Here is an 18,394-nt window from a genome sequence, read left to right on the forward strand (position 1 = left end):
TGACTTTCATACAATCCCAACATTATGTTAGCAGTACAGTTAGGAATTCTCTCAGCCATGACATATGCAGAAATGTTTATAGACGTATTCAATCTGTCCATCCCTATCAAATAGGTCTAACAACTGACCACTTATGTCCAAACTGCAGTTCTCTGAGAGCGGCCCTTGTACATTGCCTCTGCGAGTACCCTTTGATTAAAAATTTATGGGCCCAGGTCTGGAAATTCTCTAATGATCACCTAGTCAATATGTTTCCCCCTTATAGACGACCTTTGGAATTTCGCCTAAGGAACGTAAGGTCCCGAAAGGTAAAAATCTTTTACTAGTAGTTTCAGCTGCTGCACGGAGAAGCATTCTGCAGTTCTAGGTCCAGAAGACACCTCTGCCCCTATCACTATTTAGAAGATCTTTCATTTATTCCTTATGGACATGGGAAAGTTTTATTGATATCTCAGAAACAATGAAGACACAGGCATGGAAGTGCTTTCGCCACACTAGGTATGGAACAGGTATGTGTGTTGAAGATCCACCCATAGCGTTAGAATTGGATTAGGTTGATGCACGGTACTTGGGTAAGGAAAATAACCACCAGTCACTTTGCCATTGTATTTTGTCTTATTTATTATTGTCTTTGTTTTGTAATGGATGGATGGGGTTACAAAAGAGACAATATGTATTAAGCTACGGTAATCAATACTAAATGAGCCCATAGGTGCTTATTGTTTAGTTTGAACGAGTCTGCATGTAATGTTATAGTTCTCAAACATGTATTGTTTATTATATGCTTAAAAAAAATATTTAAAAATATATATCTAAATGTAATTCTCCATGTAAACCACAAGAGGTCCTTAAAGTAAAGGAAAATGAACCAGGTTGACTTCCACATCAAGCTATACAATTTACTGATTTTATTACATGGAAATTCAGCTATACAAATTCCCCCTTGATATTCACTGGTCTCACTATCACCCTACAAACATAGAACAGCAGATTATTTTGGTGCAACAGTAAAACAATCCATAAGACTTAAGCATTGAATATAGCACTGGTTGAACTGTGTGTACCCGGATGTTATGTATGTGGTAGGATCACAGCTTGTGGTGTTTGTGCGCCCAACTTAGAGCGAAAATAGACATTTCAGGTTAAAATAAAATGAGCAACCTTGTATTCATTATCAAAGTCTGTATCAGTAACATGCCAGAGACACGTTGAATGGTAACGCTATGTACTATTAAATGGACTGTTGAATATTTTAATGACATTGGACCTGATTCATCAAGGAAAGTTAAGCAAAAGTAATCAAGTAAGGCAAAACCATGTTGCTTTGGAGGGAGAGATACATTTAAAATGTGATGGTAGATTTATAGTTGGGGTAGGGCATGTCCTAGATCAACTTTAAATGCCAGTGTACAAATAAAGCTATTGAGTATTTGTGTGTTACATGAAATAACAGCCAGTATTTACCTTATGTGCAAAATATAAAATTATTTGCACCCGTTGTATTGCAACATGGTTTTGTCCAGAAAACTTGAGTAAGAAAACTTACTCAATTTTTTTATTAATTTTCCTTATTGAACCAGAAGTGTCTTAAAATTTCACAATAGTTGTTCTACAGAGATAATTAGACATTTGTCATAAAACATGTTAAATTCTTAAACACATGCATCAGTATTGAATTTCTGGACAAAGCTACAGCATGGTAAGGGATTTTGTAACCTCCTAGGTAGCTCCATAATATTGTGATTGTGTGCTGTTATTTATTCTAAAATATACTATTTATTTCATGTAATTATACGCGTGATTTTTAAAGCTGTGGTTTCCAATTGTCCCGTGTAGCCATCCCATGTACTCTTGTCAGTGGCGCACGCAGGGGGGGTTTCTGAGTCTCTAGAAACCCTCCCCCCCTGCGCTAACTAAGTGGCCACAATCCTATACAGCAGCAGCGGCGCTGTCAAAGAAGCGTCTGCGGCGGTGCTGTAGTGTATACAGCACCTCCGCGGATGCTTCTTAGACAGCGCCGCGGCTGCTGTATAGGACAGAGCTGACGAAACGGAGCTGCTGCGCATGTTTTTTTTGGGTCGGGGGGGAAACCCCCCCCCCCCTCGACAATCCTCCGTGCGCCCCTGCTTGTTGTGCTGCATTGTACTTTACTTGCACTGAATGATGTCACAAAGAAAACAAAATGAAAAGGAAGAAATAAGCATGTTTAGTCCATAAGTGCAGGGTTTCTTTAAAACACCTTTTGTAAAATGTATAACATTTTGGAGTTTAGTCTTTTTTACTCTTCCGCATATCCTCAACTACCATATTCAGCTCTCTCACACGTTCTTCAAGCCGTCGAGCTCTCTCGTCCATGGTGGTCTCATCGAGCTCGGAAAACGATGGAAGTTCAGTTGGAGACCTTTCAATAGAAGGTATACTGTGACATTGGCTGAACTCAGAGCTGCTGGTAGGACTTGACACACTTGTCAGGGAAGAGAAAGATGAACTAGATGTTTCTTCATTATGGAGAGAAGGGCTAATTACTTCACCAGTATTAGTCTCTCCTGAAGGTGAAGGCATACGGCTTGGGGAGAGACTGCAAAGTGGATTGTGGAGAGAAAGATGGTCGGTTCTTGTAGATTCCTCCCAGGGCAGGAACGGCAATGGAGGACAACTTAGTGGTTCCACAGGAGGAGATGCAGAAGATGTAGGTGAAGAGGATGTGACAGAGAACGTATATACAGTTTCGGTATCTTGTTTTGTTTCGGAGCCATCAAGTGTATTTTTCTTTTTAAGATTTTTAACAATATCCAGAGTTGATAGTTTTCTTTTGAGTTGTTTGATCCTCAGAGGAATCTATTTCACAATAAGAAAAAACACAAGTTATAGCATTTGTTATCCACGTTGCTTGTGATTAAGTGACAGCTCCGTGATAGCTCCTACTCTGGGCGGTTGTATAAGATTTACGGTACATAATGAAAATTAATCTGTGTCTCAGCTTACCAAATTCCAGCTGTGGCATGGTAATTATATGTCCACTAAACATAAAATATTTGATGAGCTATGTGGCCGTTCTCCCTCACCTCCCTCCTGGCCAAGATGACTGCTGCAGCATGGAATGGGTTGATACCTGATGTTGCTGAGCCAATTGGTTTAAACCTCAGTACTAAGGATTTAAAGATGTATTAAAGGGTATATTTATTAATTTAAACATAAATATTTAATGTATGGGTACTGTGGCACTGGGAGTATAAATGTATTTATTTTCATATTCATGTATTGATTTCTGATGCAATAGCCATTTGTGGGAGGAAGCTTTTTGTAACTTTTCTAAAAAAAGTCCTCCATGCTAATTAGACCTTTTGATGTTTGAGTGTCCAACACATTATATAGCCTGAGGGGGTAATTAGACTTGCTATCTCTCTTAAGATAGACTGCAAGTAATATAGGAAACATAACACCAAGATTTAGGGAATCACAGATTAATGTAAATTTTGTTAAAATTTTAATTGCGTTAGCTCCAAGGTTAGAGGATATATTACATCCTAATGGTAATTATTGAATATGATATATCAGACATTGTGGTCCCAGCTGTGACAAGGGCTGGGTTACCCACGGCCAACATGACTGTCAGAATCTGTATAAAAAGAACACTGTTAGATCATGTAATGTATCATTCCATCTATAACTTCTGGAAAGATCGCTAGTACCACAGACTGGCCTGTAACTGTCCATAATAGGATTACTTGAGCTAATAAAACATCACTGCTTCAAATCCTGCTTTGACGTCTACTCACCTGCTGTATTGCCTGTGACCTACAGATTAGACAGATCTAATCCGTCATCTGGCTGTTCTAAAGTTGGGACCCAGCATCCAGTTCCAACGCTCTGCCTGCTACCTGCAGCTCTGGCCAGTGTGATAGGCCAGGTGGAACCATCCACAACAACCCTGATCTGAAGGAAGAGGTCAGGGGTACCAGCCCAGGTGCCCAGCAAGGGGGTACACTAGCAGCGACAGTTAACCATAGGGAATCGATTCTAGGTGCTGGCGAAGGAGCCTTGTGGTGGCAGCAGAAGCTCCTCCTACTGCGTATAGAGGGGCACATTTGGGATAAAGTAAGCGGACGGTGGCAAGGGAAACCCAGCCAGTCCCCAGCAACATGGACAGGGTGGCATAGGACGTCCATCCTGTCACAGCCCTTAATGTAGGGATATTAAGGGTTTATCAGAATAGAAAACATTTGAGATAAAGTTTTGACTTTGAGAGAAAATATGGTTGATAACACAGAACAATAGCTCAAATTTAGCTGCAGAGCAAATATGAATGTAATGTTTTATATTTCACATTCTGTCAAGGTATAGAGACCTTTACCCATATATGTATTGGTGTTAACAGTAGTTCTTATACACAGGATCTTAGATATTATATTTAGTGGCCCTTTAAGTTTCTATTCTCTGGAAATAATGGGATCTGGTGGTTTCATAGGCAAATGAGGACATTATTTTATTGGACCAGATGATCTCACAGATGTAATAACTTGAAAAAACTTGACATGAAGACACTTTAGAAGGCAGGTTATCTGCTTATACAGAGCATTATTATTATTATTATTAATTTTTATTTATAGGGCGCCACAAAGTATCCGTAGCGCCGTACAAGGACAAACAATGGCACAGTACAAGGTGAAACAGCACAGTACAAGTAACAGTAATCACTATAACTCTGGGGGCTCAGGCACAGCATGAAAGAGAGGGAGGGAGGGGAAGAGTGAGTATAGGCAGGTAACTATGGCCCAAGAGGGTGGGCACGGATGACAGGTTGAGAGTCACTGAGGGGAGCGGAGAGAAGCGAGAGGAGACAGAGGGCAGAGGGACTGAGAGGAGGAGAGCTGAGTAGCTGGAGAGCGCAGTTAAAAGTGATGGAAACAGAAGGTAGGAGAGCCCTGCTCAAAGGAGCGAACAATCTAAAGGGAGGGGAAGACAGACAGACACATGGATGAGACGGAGAGACGGGAGAAACGGAGACGGAGTCGAGGAAGGGGGAGAAGGGAAGAAGGGATGAGAAAGAGAGGTAGCCGACCGGTGGGAGTTTAGGCATGAGACTGGAAGGCTTTAAGGAAAAGGTGGGTTTTTAATGTTCATTTGAAAGAGGACAGATTAGGGGAAGTTCTGATGGAGCGGGGGAGCTTGTTCCAATGGAGGGGAGCATGCTGCCAACCCTTACTACAACCTCTGCAGAAATCGTATAACTCTGATTGGATGGCTGGCTCTGGCTCAGACAAACTGCAATCATTGTTGTACCCAGCTATTGGTCATTGTGATTTGTCACCTGATCTGAGGTCTTAGATTCCATGTTGGACAAACAAATCACAGGGTTAAATCGCTATGTTTCCTGTATAAACAGCACAGTCGGCCAACAGTAGTGAATTGTGTAATGTGAATCTTGTGAGTTTGTGAATTGCTTAACAATAAGCCACTAAACTTACTGTTTATTGTGTTTTATTGTTGTGCTAATTCCAGCAACTTCACATCAACTTATATAAGCTATATAAAGGTTTCTTCATAGGAATCTCAGTAACGGAGGTAACCAGCCCCTCTCAGGGGCGGATTTAGGAAATTATTATACCCCGGGCGATGTAGGGGGGGGGGCGATTTAGGCCCCGCCCCCTTTCCGACTTCTAAGGCTGCCGGCGGCTGCACAGTATGTGCAGGTCCGTTCAGCAGTGACAGTGTGCTGTCCCGCTGCTCTGATTGTGTTTTAAACACACTGTCACTGCCAAACGGACCTGCACAGTGTGCAGCTGTCGGCAGCAAGTCCCTGCTAGGGGGGGCGATCGCCCGGATCTCCCCCCCCTGGATCCGCCACTGGCCCCTCTGCCATGATTGGCTACAGTAGTTGGCCTAAACAGATGAGGACCCATTTTTCTGATTGTCTTGTGTCTATACTAAATTATTTTGAAACAGGTTTACAGAAGTCATTTACTGTCAGAGAGCAATCTATCGATGCGTATGTGACTCCTACCGTCCCTCATTCCACGAGCTGTTTGATTGGATTCATTAAACGTTGGTTTGATAAAGGTGGGCAGCCCTAGAGATGTAGATAGTGACATGTATGTGCACAAGCACATAGGTTTAGCTTATGTAGGACATGAAAGAGGAACTGCAGTCCTGTCTTACACAGCACAACATGTACTGATTGTGCATATGTGTAAGAACAGGTCAAGGAGCACACAAGAAAAAGTGCATTTTTGTGCATTTTCCTCTTATCGGTCGCCAATGACCCACGATAAGTGCCATGAGTTTGATCACGTTTTTATCCTACTAAGGAAACGTTATAAACGTTTTGAGTGCAATGTAAATCAATGGAAGAGTTATTATCACAGGGAGCTCTGAACTTGTTGGGCTGTAACAAGAAGTGTCATCGTGAACTAAGATTTTGGGTACATATAAAATCAATGTTCTCATTTTATAGAGCCGCTCATGCTCTCCTCCTCGGAGAACTCACTTCTTGTTCCACCATCATTTTGGCAGCTTACAAGTCTAGCGCATCATATTTCACATGACCCCATCTGTAGAATTAGTGAATTAGGAATTGGCAAACCTTACCTGTTCCTTTGTCACAGAAAGACGAAGATGCTGTGGTGATCTTAGAGAAGTATTTGGCTCAGTGGGATCAATTGCTTCTGGTAGATCCCAACTGGCCTCAGCCGGCTGTTTTACTGAGGCTTCATCTCCAATGTCCCAGCAATTGCTGCCATTTCTGCTGCGTAGCTGCTGCTGTGACATTGAGCTGCTGTCTGCTGTCATATTCCCGAGATCGTCCTGCTGGACCCATGTGTCACTGGTAGGACCCAGCTCTTTAATCTCAAACCCTGAGTCTTTGATGATAATACCTTCCTCTCTTATATTGGAAGTATCTTTCATTGTTTCTGGGCGGGATGTGGTTTCACCTGGGGATCTGGTGATTAATTCCTGGTCTTCAGTTTCGGCATTGGAATCCTTTGCCCTGGGCTCAGGCATCAGATACATCTTATTTTTGGACATGCACAGAGCATTGGCTTTGATACCAATAACTTTTAAATTAAAACCAAGGAAATCACTGCATTTTGGAAGCGAATTTTCTACGTATTGAAGATTACGCTTCTCATTACTTGTCTCTAATAATTTTAATATGGTGGAAGCCGTTTCTTTGGAGGTCTTTATAGGGACAAAACAAACCATAGGATCTCGGTTTCCTTCCATGGACTTTGTGTTTGGTCTGCTAGGAGACACCAGATTTTGTGTCTGCACCATGGGTGATTGTGTAGTCGCTCCTTCTCCAATCACCCTGCTCGGTTTGCAGCCCACTGGGAAGATGTTTTTGGTAACCGGCGATACGTATATAACGGAAGACGTTCTGGTGATGTCATTGCAGCCGTCCAGGCATTGAATCTTCTGTTGGATGGCGGGAGGCAATGAGGAAATTGGGACAGACTTCACTTCTGCGTCTGCTGGTATTTGATAATAATGTTCACACTGCGGCGGCCTCGCAGATATTGTGTTTCCTGATGATTGAAAAACTGACGCCATGTTTGTGTACGATTTTACTAGTGCTCGAGGTGTTGTGGGCACAGATGTTGGCAAGATTTCGCCGAGTTGTAATTATGCCGTTTTCAGATGACTGTCTTTAAGAAAGTTGCTCAACCGGGCGAGGTGACAGGGAGACTGTGACAGGTTGTGGAACATTTCCTGTTATTACACAGATGGTAGCGATAGAAGGGACCAAAGAAATTATCTTTTGATTTTAGTATTAGGGTTCTTTGCAAGACATGTTTTCTTGTTGTTTGATGCTTCGTATCACTTGAAGCAAAAACCTTTGAAGACTGGAAGCAAAGAAAAATGTATTAACTTAAAAGACAACACCCAGCATTTCCATAAAATCTGGAATGTAACATTGACTTATCTTACACTTGTGTATACTGATTTAAAAACATTCCAAGTCACTTGTGACTTATGTAGGTATCAAAATGTGCATATAATTCAGGATGTTTTCATCCCCATTATCCCCACCCTTTGGTTCTGTCATGCTTCCAGTGATTGTTCACTTCCATCAGCCCTTATTACTGCTCTAGAAATATATCAGAGGCATCACTTTACCTATCATACAGCCCACACAATTTGCCATGGATCCCAACCAGGGATTTCTAAGGCTAGCTACAAGAGGCGATCAAAATTATTTTCCAAGTGGTTCTCGCACCGGTTTTAAAGTTTGCTAAACTGTCATTTTTAATAAATTAATATGATTGTATCTTCAATCGTCAGTTTTATTGTATTTCACTATGACGCTATATTTGTCCTTAAAAATTAAGATAAAAAAAAAACTAAGATTCCTATATTGAATCAAATTCCTTTCAGTCACTGGCTACTTTGAATATTGATTAAAGTCTCATGTATTACTTGTCAAACCTAATCTATATGTAAAACTAGATTTACACATATTGGGTCTGACTCATTAGTGATCTTATCTTGTGCAAAAGTTAAGATGCTTATTTTAAGAAGAAACGGGGAGATAAGAGTGAAGTTAAGATGGATTTTCATCTTAACTTAAGAAATTCTTCACTTACGCAGTGGATTTTGCTTCTTATCTCCCTTTTTTAAACATGCACAGAGTGGATTTGCTTAAGATAAGCAAAAAACGGCAGATAAGATCACTAATGAATCAGGCCCATATTTAGTGTAAACACAGCCTTTGGTTGTATTCTCAATTCATATGTAAACACAGTGATAAATAGGATTCCTCACTGAGACCAGATTAACATTCTGAGATAGGCTAGAATTTATGTTCAATATCTTAATAATAAGATATGTAAAACAGAAAGAAAAGTTGCTCAATCAGTTAATAGGTTCACAGCAGGTGCTTGGAAGGATGGGGTTATCCGCTGTGATGTGGCGTTTGGCTTATCACGCATCTGCAAATATGTGTAACTAAGGATTCTGCATTTTTACATACAAGTAGAAATAGCAGCTTTGTTACTCGTTAACAGCGGTGTGCTGGGGAATTTTTCTTTGTATTTGCTCCTTTCGAGCACCTACTATGAACCTATAAATTGATTGAGCAACTTTCCTTTCTGTTTTGTATGTTTGAGAGGCATGCTCTGCCATTTGGAGGCTCTTGGGGTACCTCTTGGTAAGAAAACTCTCAATTTAAAAACACATATGTGTATTACCCAAAAATATGGACTCTCATTGATTAGAGTTAGGACCACCCTATTAGCAGAAGCACTGTGACGTGGCGGGTGGCTTATCGTGCATTTGCAAATTTGTGTAAATAAGGATTCTGCATTTTAGGTACAAGTAGAAATAGCAACTCTGTTACTGATTAACAACGGTGTGCTGGGGGATTGTTCTCCTAATAAGCTTTGTAATAAGTAAAAGGTTTAGAGTCTTGCTAAATGTCACTATCATATCTGTTGTTAAATCCTTAATAATTTAAAATTCTACTTATGTATATGTGTGAACTGATCCCATTGTTTAAATAGTATAGAACTCAGTCTGATTTATTATGGTCAGTATTGAACTCTCTCAAGCTAACGTTGGCTGCGACAGCGTAACACCATATTTAAACTAATGTTTGATTAATAAATGTATTTATTTATTTTCCCTTCAAACAACTGGATTGGACAGTCAAGTATTTTCACTTTATTAAGTTTGTAAAATTGTGATAAATTCTTGATCTTTAGATAGTTTAAGCTAAATTTGAGCGAGGTGAACATGTTCAACATGTTCGAGGTTTGCATAGAATTTAAAAAAAAATTCCACTAGAACAGCGGATTTGAACTATTATACAGTCATGTTCACTATTGAAATTCTAGACATTAAAGAAATACGAGAATATGTAACCATTTACGATTCGGTGTTAGTCAGCATATCGATGCTGACTACCCTGACAAGACTCACCCCGACAACAGGATTCCGAAGGAGCTGCTTCCCGACCTTGACCAATGATGACTCCTCTTCACCCCGACTTCAGCCAATGACGGTGAAGTAAGAAGATGGCTGCAGTTGATGACGTCATTGAGCATGCCGACGCGATTATCGCAGTTGTTAAGGGGCTAATGTAAGTATGCACCCATGTACAATTTAGAAGCCTTTGTAAACTTACTTACATGACCCCCTTAACAACAGCGATAAACGCATCGGCATGCTCAATGACGTCATCATCTGCAGCCATATTCTTTCTTCATCGTCATTGGCTGAAGTCGGGGTGAAGAGGAGTCATCATCGGTCAAGGTCGGGAAGCAGCTCCTTCGAAATTCTCAAGGTGGGGTAAGTCTTGTCGGGCTTCTCGCCATCGATATGCCGTACCCCACCGTTCCGATTGAATAGGCATAAGAGAAACATTCATAGATTATTGTTCACTTTTAACTGCAAGCTACGAAGCAGAACTTCCTATCCTACTTACTTACTTAGCAGTTAGGAAATGCGCAATGAGGTGATCGAACAAAAAATTTATTTCATTATTTTCGAGATTTGTTTGACCAAATGTTCAAGTATGTTGAAGTAAACTTGTCCTCATAGTTTTATGTAAAATGTTGTGCCATCCACAAGGTTTTTAGCGCATTGGTACAGGAAATAAAAACAAACAAACAGATCATTAGAACTTCCTAAGGAAACCTCAGACATTATACTCATGTTCTAACAACTGGGGGAGCTAGATAATAGCTCTCAGAATAATAGTAATAACATCCAGATACTTCACACTCACATTATAGATAAGGCTAAATATACCTTTGTTCCCTGTGCAGGTACCAACACTGGAAGGTGATCCATTTGACTGAAATCATGTGACCACACACAATATCGTGACTTCTAAATCTAAGGGGGAATTCAATCCCCCTGAAGTATGTATTCAATTACGAAGTACGAATTCAACCCCCCCGAAGTACGGATTTCAGGGAGCTGTGAACAAAAAGCCGGCGTTGAAACTACCGTAATAATGGTAATAATGCTCACGCCGCGTTACTTTTACCCGTAACGCGGCCAATTGAATTCCCCCTAAGAATGATGTTTTTTCTTTGCAGCAAGTTTGTGTTTGACAACAATAAGGAAGAGGGGGGGGGGGGGGGGGGTTCTACATTAACAATCCCTCTTATATCCTGATCATACTAGATCCAACCTTGGCTGACAGTGGTTCTCCTTCCTCTAGGGATATATGTGTGACTTTTTTAAAAAAATATATGAGTAGATTATACTACATTATAACTGCTAGTTTTATGACAGTAACAAAAATGTGTACAGCCCTTCATTCATTGAAGGGAGATGTTGTGCAGGACAGGATGGAATTGGTGGAGGGACACCTCTAAAGCACACTTCTACAGCACACCTCTAGAGCACACTTCTACAGCACATCTCTAGAGCACACTTCTACAGCACACCTCTAGAGCACACTTCTACAGCACACTTCTACAGCACACCTCTAGAGCACACTTCTACAGCACATCTCTAGAGCACACTTCTACAGCACACCTCTAGAGCACACTTCTACAGCACACTTCTACAGCACACCTCTAGAGCACACTTCTACAGCACATCTCTAGAGCACACTTCTACAGCACATCTCTAGAGCACACTTCTACAGCACACTTCTACAGCACACTTCTACAGCACATCTCTAGAGCACATCTTTAGAGCACACTTCTACAGCACACCTCTAGAGCACACCTCTAGAGCACACTTCTACAGCACACTTCTACAGCACACCTCTAGAGAACACCTCTACAGCACACTTCTACAGCACACCTCTAGAGCACACTTCTACAGCCCATCTCTAGAGCACACTTCTACAGCACACCTCTAGAGCACACCTCTACAGCACACTTCTAGAGCCCATCTCTAGAACACACTTCTACAGCACACCTCTAGAGCACACTTCTACAGCACACCTCTAGAGAACACTTCTAGAGCACACTTCTAGAGCACACTTCTATAGCATTAGTCTCCTAAGATGACTTTTGAATAGGCAGATGCATTAGATTTAGCATTGTTCTTGACTAGGATGCGAGCAGACATTTCTACTCCCTAATGGAACCAGCACATGTCTAACCAGCGATTATTATTAAACTTTTGCAGATGAATGATCTACATGTTACTGTCTGCACATGTAGCTATAATACCGTAGGTAATACCATATATATATAATAACATAGATACCATAGGTGCTTCCATTTGCTACAACAATCTAGTAATCAGTGCTAAATTACTAGCTAATCATTCACATTCACTGATCCTTGGTTTAGTTCACCTGGACCAAGCGGGATTTCTATCAGGTAGCGAAAATATTAAATTCATTAAATGTATCCGCCCATATGAAACATGTAGTATAGAAGCAAAGGCTCTCTCTCTTGATGTGAAGTATTTGGCAGGATCAACTAGCACAAATTACGATGAATGTCACAATTTCTGGTAGCTTTCTTATATCTAACGTTACTAGGTAAGGTTGCCTTCTTTCCCATACCATATTTCCCCTGCACAAAATCTGCGTCTCTCTTCTACTCTCATCGCATCCTCCAATTTTTGGTTACAGGATTTTTTTCGGGCTGCACCCACTTTGTGGAATTCCCTCCATCGCACCACAAGACTTTCCTCTAGTCTTCAAACCTTCAAGCATTCTCTGCAAACCCACCTCTTCAAACAAGCTTATAATATTCCTGAACCACCCTTTTAATCTCCCTAGTTTACCCTATTACCACCCTCTACACAGCTAACACAAGACAACAACCCTCCGACCAACATAGTTGTGTGACTGATCACACAGCCCCCTAAATACCTTGTAACCTTTGCATTCTAGCTGGACAAATATGCAATATGATGTAGCACCTATCCTTGTGTTTCAAACTCCCATTGTCCCATAGATTGTAAGCTTGCGAGCAGGGTTCTCTTACCTCTCTGTCTGCATGTATTACCCAGTATTGTTTTATTACTGTTTGTTCCCAATTGTAAAGCGCTACGGAATCTGCTGGCGCTATATGAATAAATGATGATGATATTTTCACTGTGCATTGAGACCTCAGCAATACACCTTAAGCCTGACATATTGGGTGTCTCTAGGACATGCAATTTCAGTTTCAGTTTCAATTATTTCTCAAAATCTCTTTGTTAAATGCCACACATTCTTCTATGCTCTTCTGAGTTAAGCCGAGTACACACTACAGAACATTTCTCCCGATGTGATATCTGTAGCGATTTTACGAACGACTGAAAGTCCCGATCAGCAGCCGATTCCTGTGCACACACTGTACACGTTTTACACGATTTACCATCACATCTGTGCTCTTCATCTGTTATAACCGTCGGCTGAAAAGATCCTGACTCTGTAGCTTCTACGGGAGATCTCTGGACACTGCTGGTTGTGAGGATGTACACACTGCACAACTGACATCGTTCCATTGTTTATAAAGATTTTTCGTCCAGTTGTAAAATCAAATGAAACAATGCGATGAGCTTTAGAACGATAAAACCTGATGGTGGAGCGTACATACTAATGCGATATCTGACCTAACAGTCGTTTATCGTGTGATTGGGCCAATAATCGGGTGATAAACCTGTAGTGTGTACCCAGCTTTAGTTTCTTTACAAATTCTTTTATTAATATTTACTGATAATGCAATTGTGGATAAAATACAAATAATATATAACTAATACAATGTAAATCATTTTATATATATATATATATATATATATATATATCTAATATATAAATGTCTAGTGGCGTGTGTTAGTCTCTCTGTCTGTGTGTGTGTGTGGAAAAAATAAAACCAAGCTGCAGCGCCACCTGCTGGGCGGAGTTATACACTGACCTACTAAATTCTTAGTGTGTGTGGAAAAAAAAATTCAGAAAGGACTGAAATTTGGTATACTGACATGTTTTTAATTTGTTAATTTCATTTGTTAATTGTTGAAAGTGTTTATAAAGATTTAAAAAAAATATATATATATTTCTTGAAGGAGAAGTGACAGTTGGGAGTGGTTGGTGGTTGCCGGGGGTGACAGTGGGGAGTGGTTGGTGGTTGAGGCCTGGGCTATGGCCCAAATGCATGACAAGAACCTTTTTAACACCTTAAGTAGCTTGATTTGACTAGAATGCATGAGTATCATGCACGGGTTAACTTGTGTATATATATATATATATATATATATAATTTACAGAACAGCATAACGCACAGAAATACTGTAAGGAACAACATTGATTTTACTGGTAGAGGGAGGTGTGTGCGGGATCAGACTAGGGCGCAGATCTGGTAATTGGGGCACGGCCTGGTCATGATGCTAACTGTGCAGGGTAGGTACTGTAGGTGGCATATTACTGATCCTTTGTATGTCCTGGGTGATACACAAATGGGAGTATTCTCAGTATAAGTTATGTACGTTAGTTAAGACCGGTGGTTTTTCTGGGGTCTGGCAGAAGCCAAGTTGCAGACAGGAAGGAGGTCCCCAAACAGGTGTGACAGCACCTAAGTGTCCTGTCATCTGATTTAGTGTATTTTATCTGGACAGGTAACTAGGTGCACAACGAGTTGGGGGCTTCTCCCCCTCACTCAGGTGCAGCAGTAGATAACATCATTGTCCTATATACCTGGTCTTATCACCTAGTGCACATTTATAGGTAAGGTAGGTAAGTGATGTGTTATATTTATCCAAATGACAGCGACTAAATATTCAAGTGCTGATAGTGTTTGTGTACAGGAATAAAAAGTGCTTAATGAGGTGTTTGATAAACACTGAGCACATTGTTCTTGTAAGTGCTCTCCCTCCGGGGGGCAGGAATTCAACAAATGTTTGAAACTATCATTACAAGGAATACATTATGGAGTTAATATTTGTGTTATTATACTGTATCATGCTATGTTTGTGGTTTTTTTCTTTTTACACATGTATATGACTTTGTGAATGAATGAATGAATGATATAGAAGAGTAGAGGACAGATCTTCATCAGTATTTTTTCATTCATATGTTTATTCACTTGGAATATATGTTTGATTTATGATCAATAAGGTATTTTTTTTAACACTTTTTTAGAGGATCATTTAGTTTGTTATATAGGAAAGAATATTAGTTTTTCACCGAACTTTAAGCACTTTTTATTTATGCCCACAAACACTATCAACGCTTGAATATTTAGTCACTGTCATTTGGATACATTTTATTTTATAGGGAAGTGTATATCCCTATTCTGAATGAGTAAAGATGCTCATAGACGGTGCACAGGATACACTAAGTTTTTTCTTTTTATTAGATGTGTTATATTTAGTATTATATCCAACAGTATGCTATGTACACAGAACATGTTACTATAGCACAGACACAGTAAGGTTATAAAGACAATATCGGGTAGACTCAGGGGTATATTTACTAAAATGCGGTTTGAAAAAGTGGAGATGTTGCCTATAGCAACCAATCAGATTCTAGCTGTTATTTTGTAGAATGTACTAAATAAATGACAGCTAGAATCTGATTGGTTGCTATAGGCAACATGTCCGCTTTTTCAAACACGCAGTTTAGTAAATATACCCATCAGACTTTCTTTTACATCCATAGTATTATAGAGTTGTGGTCTAATAAAAAAGTATATAATGGTGAGAATAATTATGTTTTTTACTGGGAGATATAAATATTTGTAACATTGTAGCATAATTCCTTGGATGTGTTACCATGTAATTTTCACTGTCACACTGTAACATTGTGAGGCTGATAACATCCTAATGAAGAGATGTCTTTAGTATGATGTTCTGCTTAAAAAAGTGTTTTTGGCTTAATTAAGGGACGCTGTGTTTTCTGTAGGACACTTTGCCTGCGCTGCATGTAGATCATAGTACAGATTGATGTCCCCCCATAACCTGCCCACCCAGGGGAGGGCTGGCAAGCTTTAGCCCAGGGGGCAAGACTCGACTTAGTAACCTATTTTAAATGAAAAAAAAAAAAAAATGCAGGTGGCCCAGTGATCCAGCCCAAGCTAGCCCTCTTTGGGCCCAGCCTGCCCCTGTGCTCACCCCCAATTTCATCACAAGATGTATATGAACATATTTAGTATTAGATACTTCAAATGGTAAATAATACCTGTAATAAAGCTAATATAAGCCCAACAAATGGGTTTTGTATTCTTTTGCATTTTTTAAAATTAAAATGTAATGAGGGAGGGGCCTAATCTAGTAGTTATCTTGTTACATTGTTACCATGATCAGGGCCGGTGCTAGGGTCCATCGCACCCTAGGCATTATTACAAAATCGGCGCCCCCCCCCCTGCAAAAATCGGCGCCCTCCTCCCCCCGTCTTTCCTTACCTTGTCTCACCACCGCCGTCTCTCTGCTCCGTCTCCTCCCCTCCACTCACTGACACTAGTAAGTGGAGGGGAGGAGACGGAGCAGAGAGGCGGCGGTGGTGAGCAATAGCCTCTTCCCCCCCTCCCCGTGCATCTGAATGCTGTGCGGCGGCCGTGACAGGTATGGTCAGCGGTCGCCACGCAGTTTTAAAGTAATTTACCATTCTGTGGCGCCCTCCAGAGCCCGGCGCCCTAGGCAAGTGCCTAACCTTGCCTAATGGGAGCGCCGGGCCTGACCATGATCAATGACAAGGACAGATCTCAGCAGCATATAATAACGTCAGGCAGAGTTATACCCCTGTGTGTTACAAGCGCACTAATAATAATAATTACTTACAATATAAGATTCATTCTTTATCAACAGACCACCCCCAGAATACGATGCAAAACCTTTCAGCAGATTTTACTTTCCCATCGCCCCCCCCCCCCCCCCCCCCCTCCCAGGACACCCCCGTAAGGCAGAGGGATTCCCCTGTGTATTATATGAGCAGTAATAGTAATATCTTACCTATGTGAATATTACTCACATTATCAGATTGACTCAGTCCTCAGACCTCTCTGCAGGTTTCACTTTCACATCCCCCCCCTTCCCCGGACACACCCGTCAGATTTTAGAGTAAACAAGTTATACAAGTTCTGCACATAGTGATAATTGCGCAAGAAATCCCTTTACCGCCAATTACCAATGCAGAGAAGTCTTCCCCTGGCACCTCATACCCCAGAGGTGCCACCCGCAGCCCGGGTAACCATCACTCCTTCCATACAATGTGACACAACCACACACAGGACAATAGACACAATGTAGCGCTATATAACAATCCCCAACAACACTAGTTACACAAAATATAACCCCCACCCGGCAGCATCCGTGAGCTATAGGGTATGAGTGATGGATTGGACAACACAGACTCTGCTGTAGGTGAATCTGTAAATGCGTTTCCTGGAGCGGACATCAGACGCACCTGGGACAGCCGGACGCACCTGGGACACAGCCGGACGCACCTGGGACAGCCGGACGCACCTGGGACAGCCGGACCGCACCTGGGACACAGCCGGACGCACCTGGGACACAGCCAGACCGCATCTGGGACAGCGGGACGCACCTCTGACCATGATCACAATACATCATACTAGTTTATTGCAATTAATCCTTAAAGGGGATCTTGACCTTAACGTTTCGTCCCCTATCCCACCTCCCTATACAGTGTACCCTTATTCCATATTAGATTTACCCCCCACTATAATCTGTCACCCACCTTCCAGTTGATCACAGCTCCTGGCACCCTGAGCATCTGATCTAGTTGCAGACAGATGTGCGCTTCCTGCTTCCTCTCACATTCCCCTGACATCAGATATTATTCTAATGTGTTGTGGTAACACAGGAACCAAGAGAATAATACAGGTAAACAAGGTAAAGCACATCCCTATCTCTGTTACTTGTTACAAGCAGATAAAATGTGTTATCCTTATAATCATGAGAACTAGATAAATACAGTCCAGGGTGATTTTCTGGGATTGTTCTAAATATGTAAAAGTAACAATAAGAACATTATGGAAAATAATTTTTACCATGAAAATGGGTCTGGCCATAGACCTGTAGACCGACTCTGGTGTTGAGGGCAAGGGTTAATTTGTTTGGCTGTGCGGCTGAGATAGAGCTGTGATCTCCACACAGAGCAAAAATGATAGCGGAAAAATGTGAGAAATTCTGTTCCTAAGCACAGAATATTGCAAATATTGAGGAATACTTTTGAACATGTTGCTTATCTATACCGTACAGAAATAGCTCACATGCATCTCACCTCCTCACTGTCCCTATTTTGTAGGGACAGTCCCCTCTTTACCTAGTGTGGAATGTGGGCAGGGCAACACCTTCTATTCTTAGGTGTGTGGCGCGGGGCTATGACATCATAACCCTGCGCCCCGTCCCAGTCCATTACAAACATGGAGGAGCAGCAGCCGTCTGTTGGGTGGTAAGTGTGGGGCTGTCACTGTGACATTATGGCACTCATTCAGTGTTTGAGGTGTACCATACACCCTGACGCCCTATGCAACTG

The 18,394-nt window shown here is 41.3% G+C and overlaps 1 protein-coding gene across 4 annotated transcripts; it reads right to left on the reverse strand.

Annotated features, from left to right (window-relative positions):
- Positions 1–891: 891 nt before the first annotated feature.
- On the reverse strand, positions 892–17,678 carry LOC142140645 (uncharacterized). Of its 4 annotated transcripts, none has more exons than XM_075198378.1 (3): positions 17,594–17,678; positions 6,589–7,844; positions 892–2,838 (listed from the first exon to the last, which is right to left on the reverse strand). In XM_075198378.1, the coding sequence occupies exons 2-3, from the start codon at positions 7,549–7,551 to the stop codon at positions 2,269–2,271; spliced, it is 1,533 nt and encodes a 510-aa protein (XP_075054479.1). In that variant the 5' UTR covers positions 7,552–7,844; positions 17,594–17,678; the 3' UTR covers positions 892–2,268. The 4 variants fall into 4 exon arrangements, with proteins under 4 accessions (XP_075054479.1, XP_075054482.1, XP_075054481.1 ...); XM_075198381.1 differs by lacking the exon at positions 17,594–17,678 and adding an exon at positions 17,300–17,463; XM_075198380.1 differs by lacking the exon at positions 17,594–17,678 and adding an exon at positions 16,865–16,926.
- Positions 17,679–18,394: the final 716 nt, after the last annotated feature.

The sequence above is a fragment of the Mixophyes fleayi genome, chromosome 2, assembly GCF_038048845.1.
Source record: "Mixophyes fleayi isolate aMixFle1 chromosome 2, aMixFle1.hap1, whole genome shotgun sequence".
In the NCBI taxonomy this organism is placed as follows: Eukaryota; Metazoa; Chordata; class Amphibia; order Anura; family Limnodynastidae; genus Mixophyes; species Mixophyes fleayi.

What these genes read in the sequence shown, in the direction of transcription:
- LOC142140645 (XM_075198378.1), bottom strand. Translation starts at nt 7,551, where the DNA reads ATGGCGTCAGTTTTTCAATCATCAGGAAACACAATATCTGCGAGGCCG. An exon ending in TTTCTGTGACAAAGGAACAG is followed by an intron (nt 2,839 to 6,588) that starts GTAAGGTTTGCC and finishes ATTGTGAAATAG; the next exon opens with ATTCCTCTGAGGATCAAACA.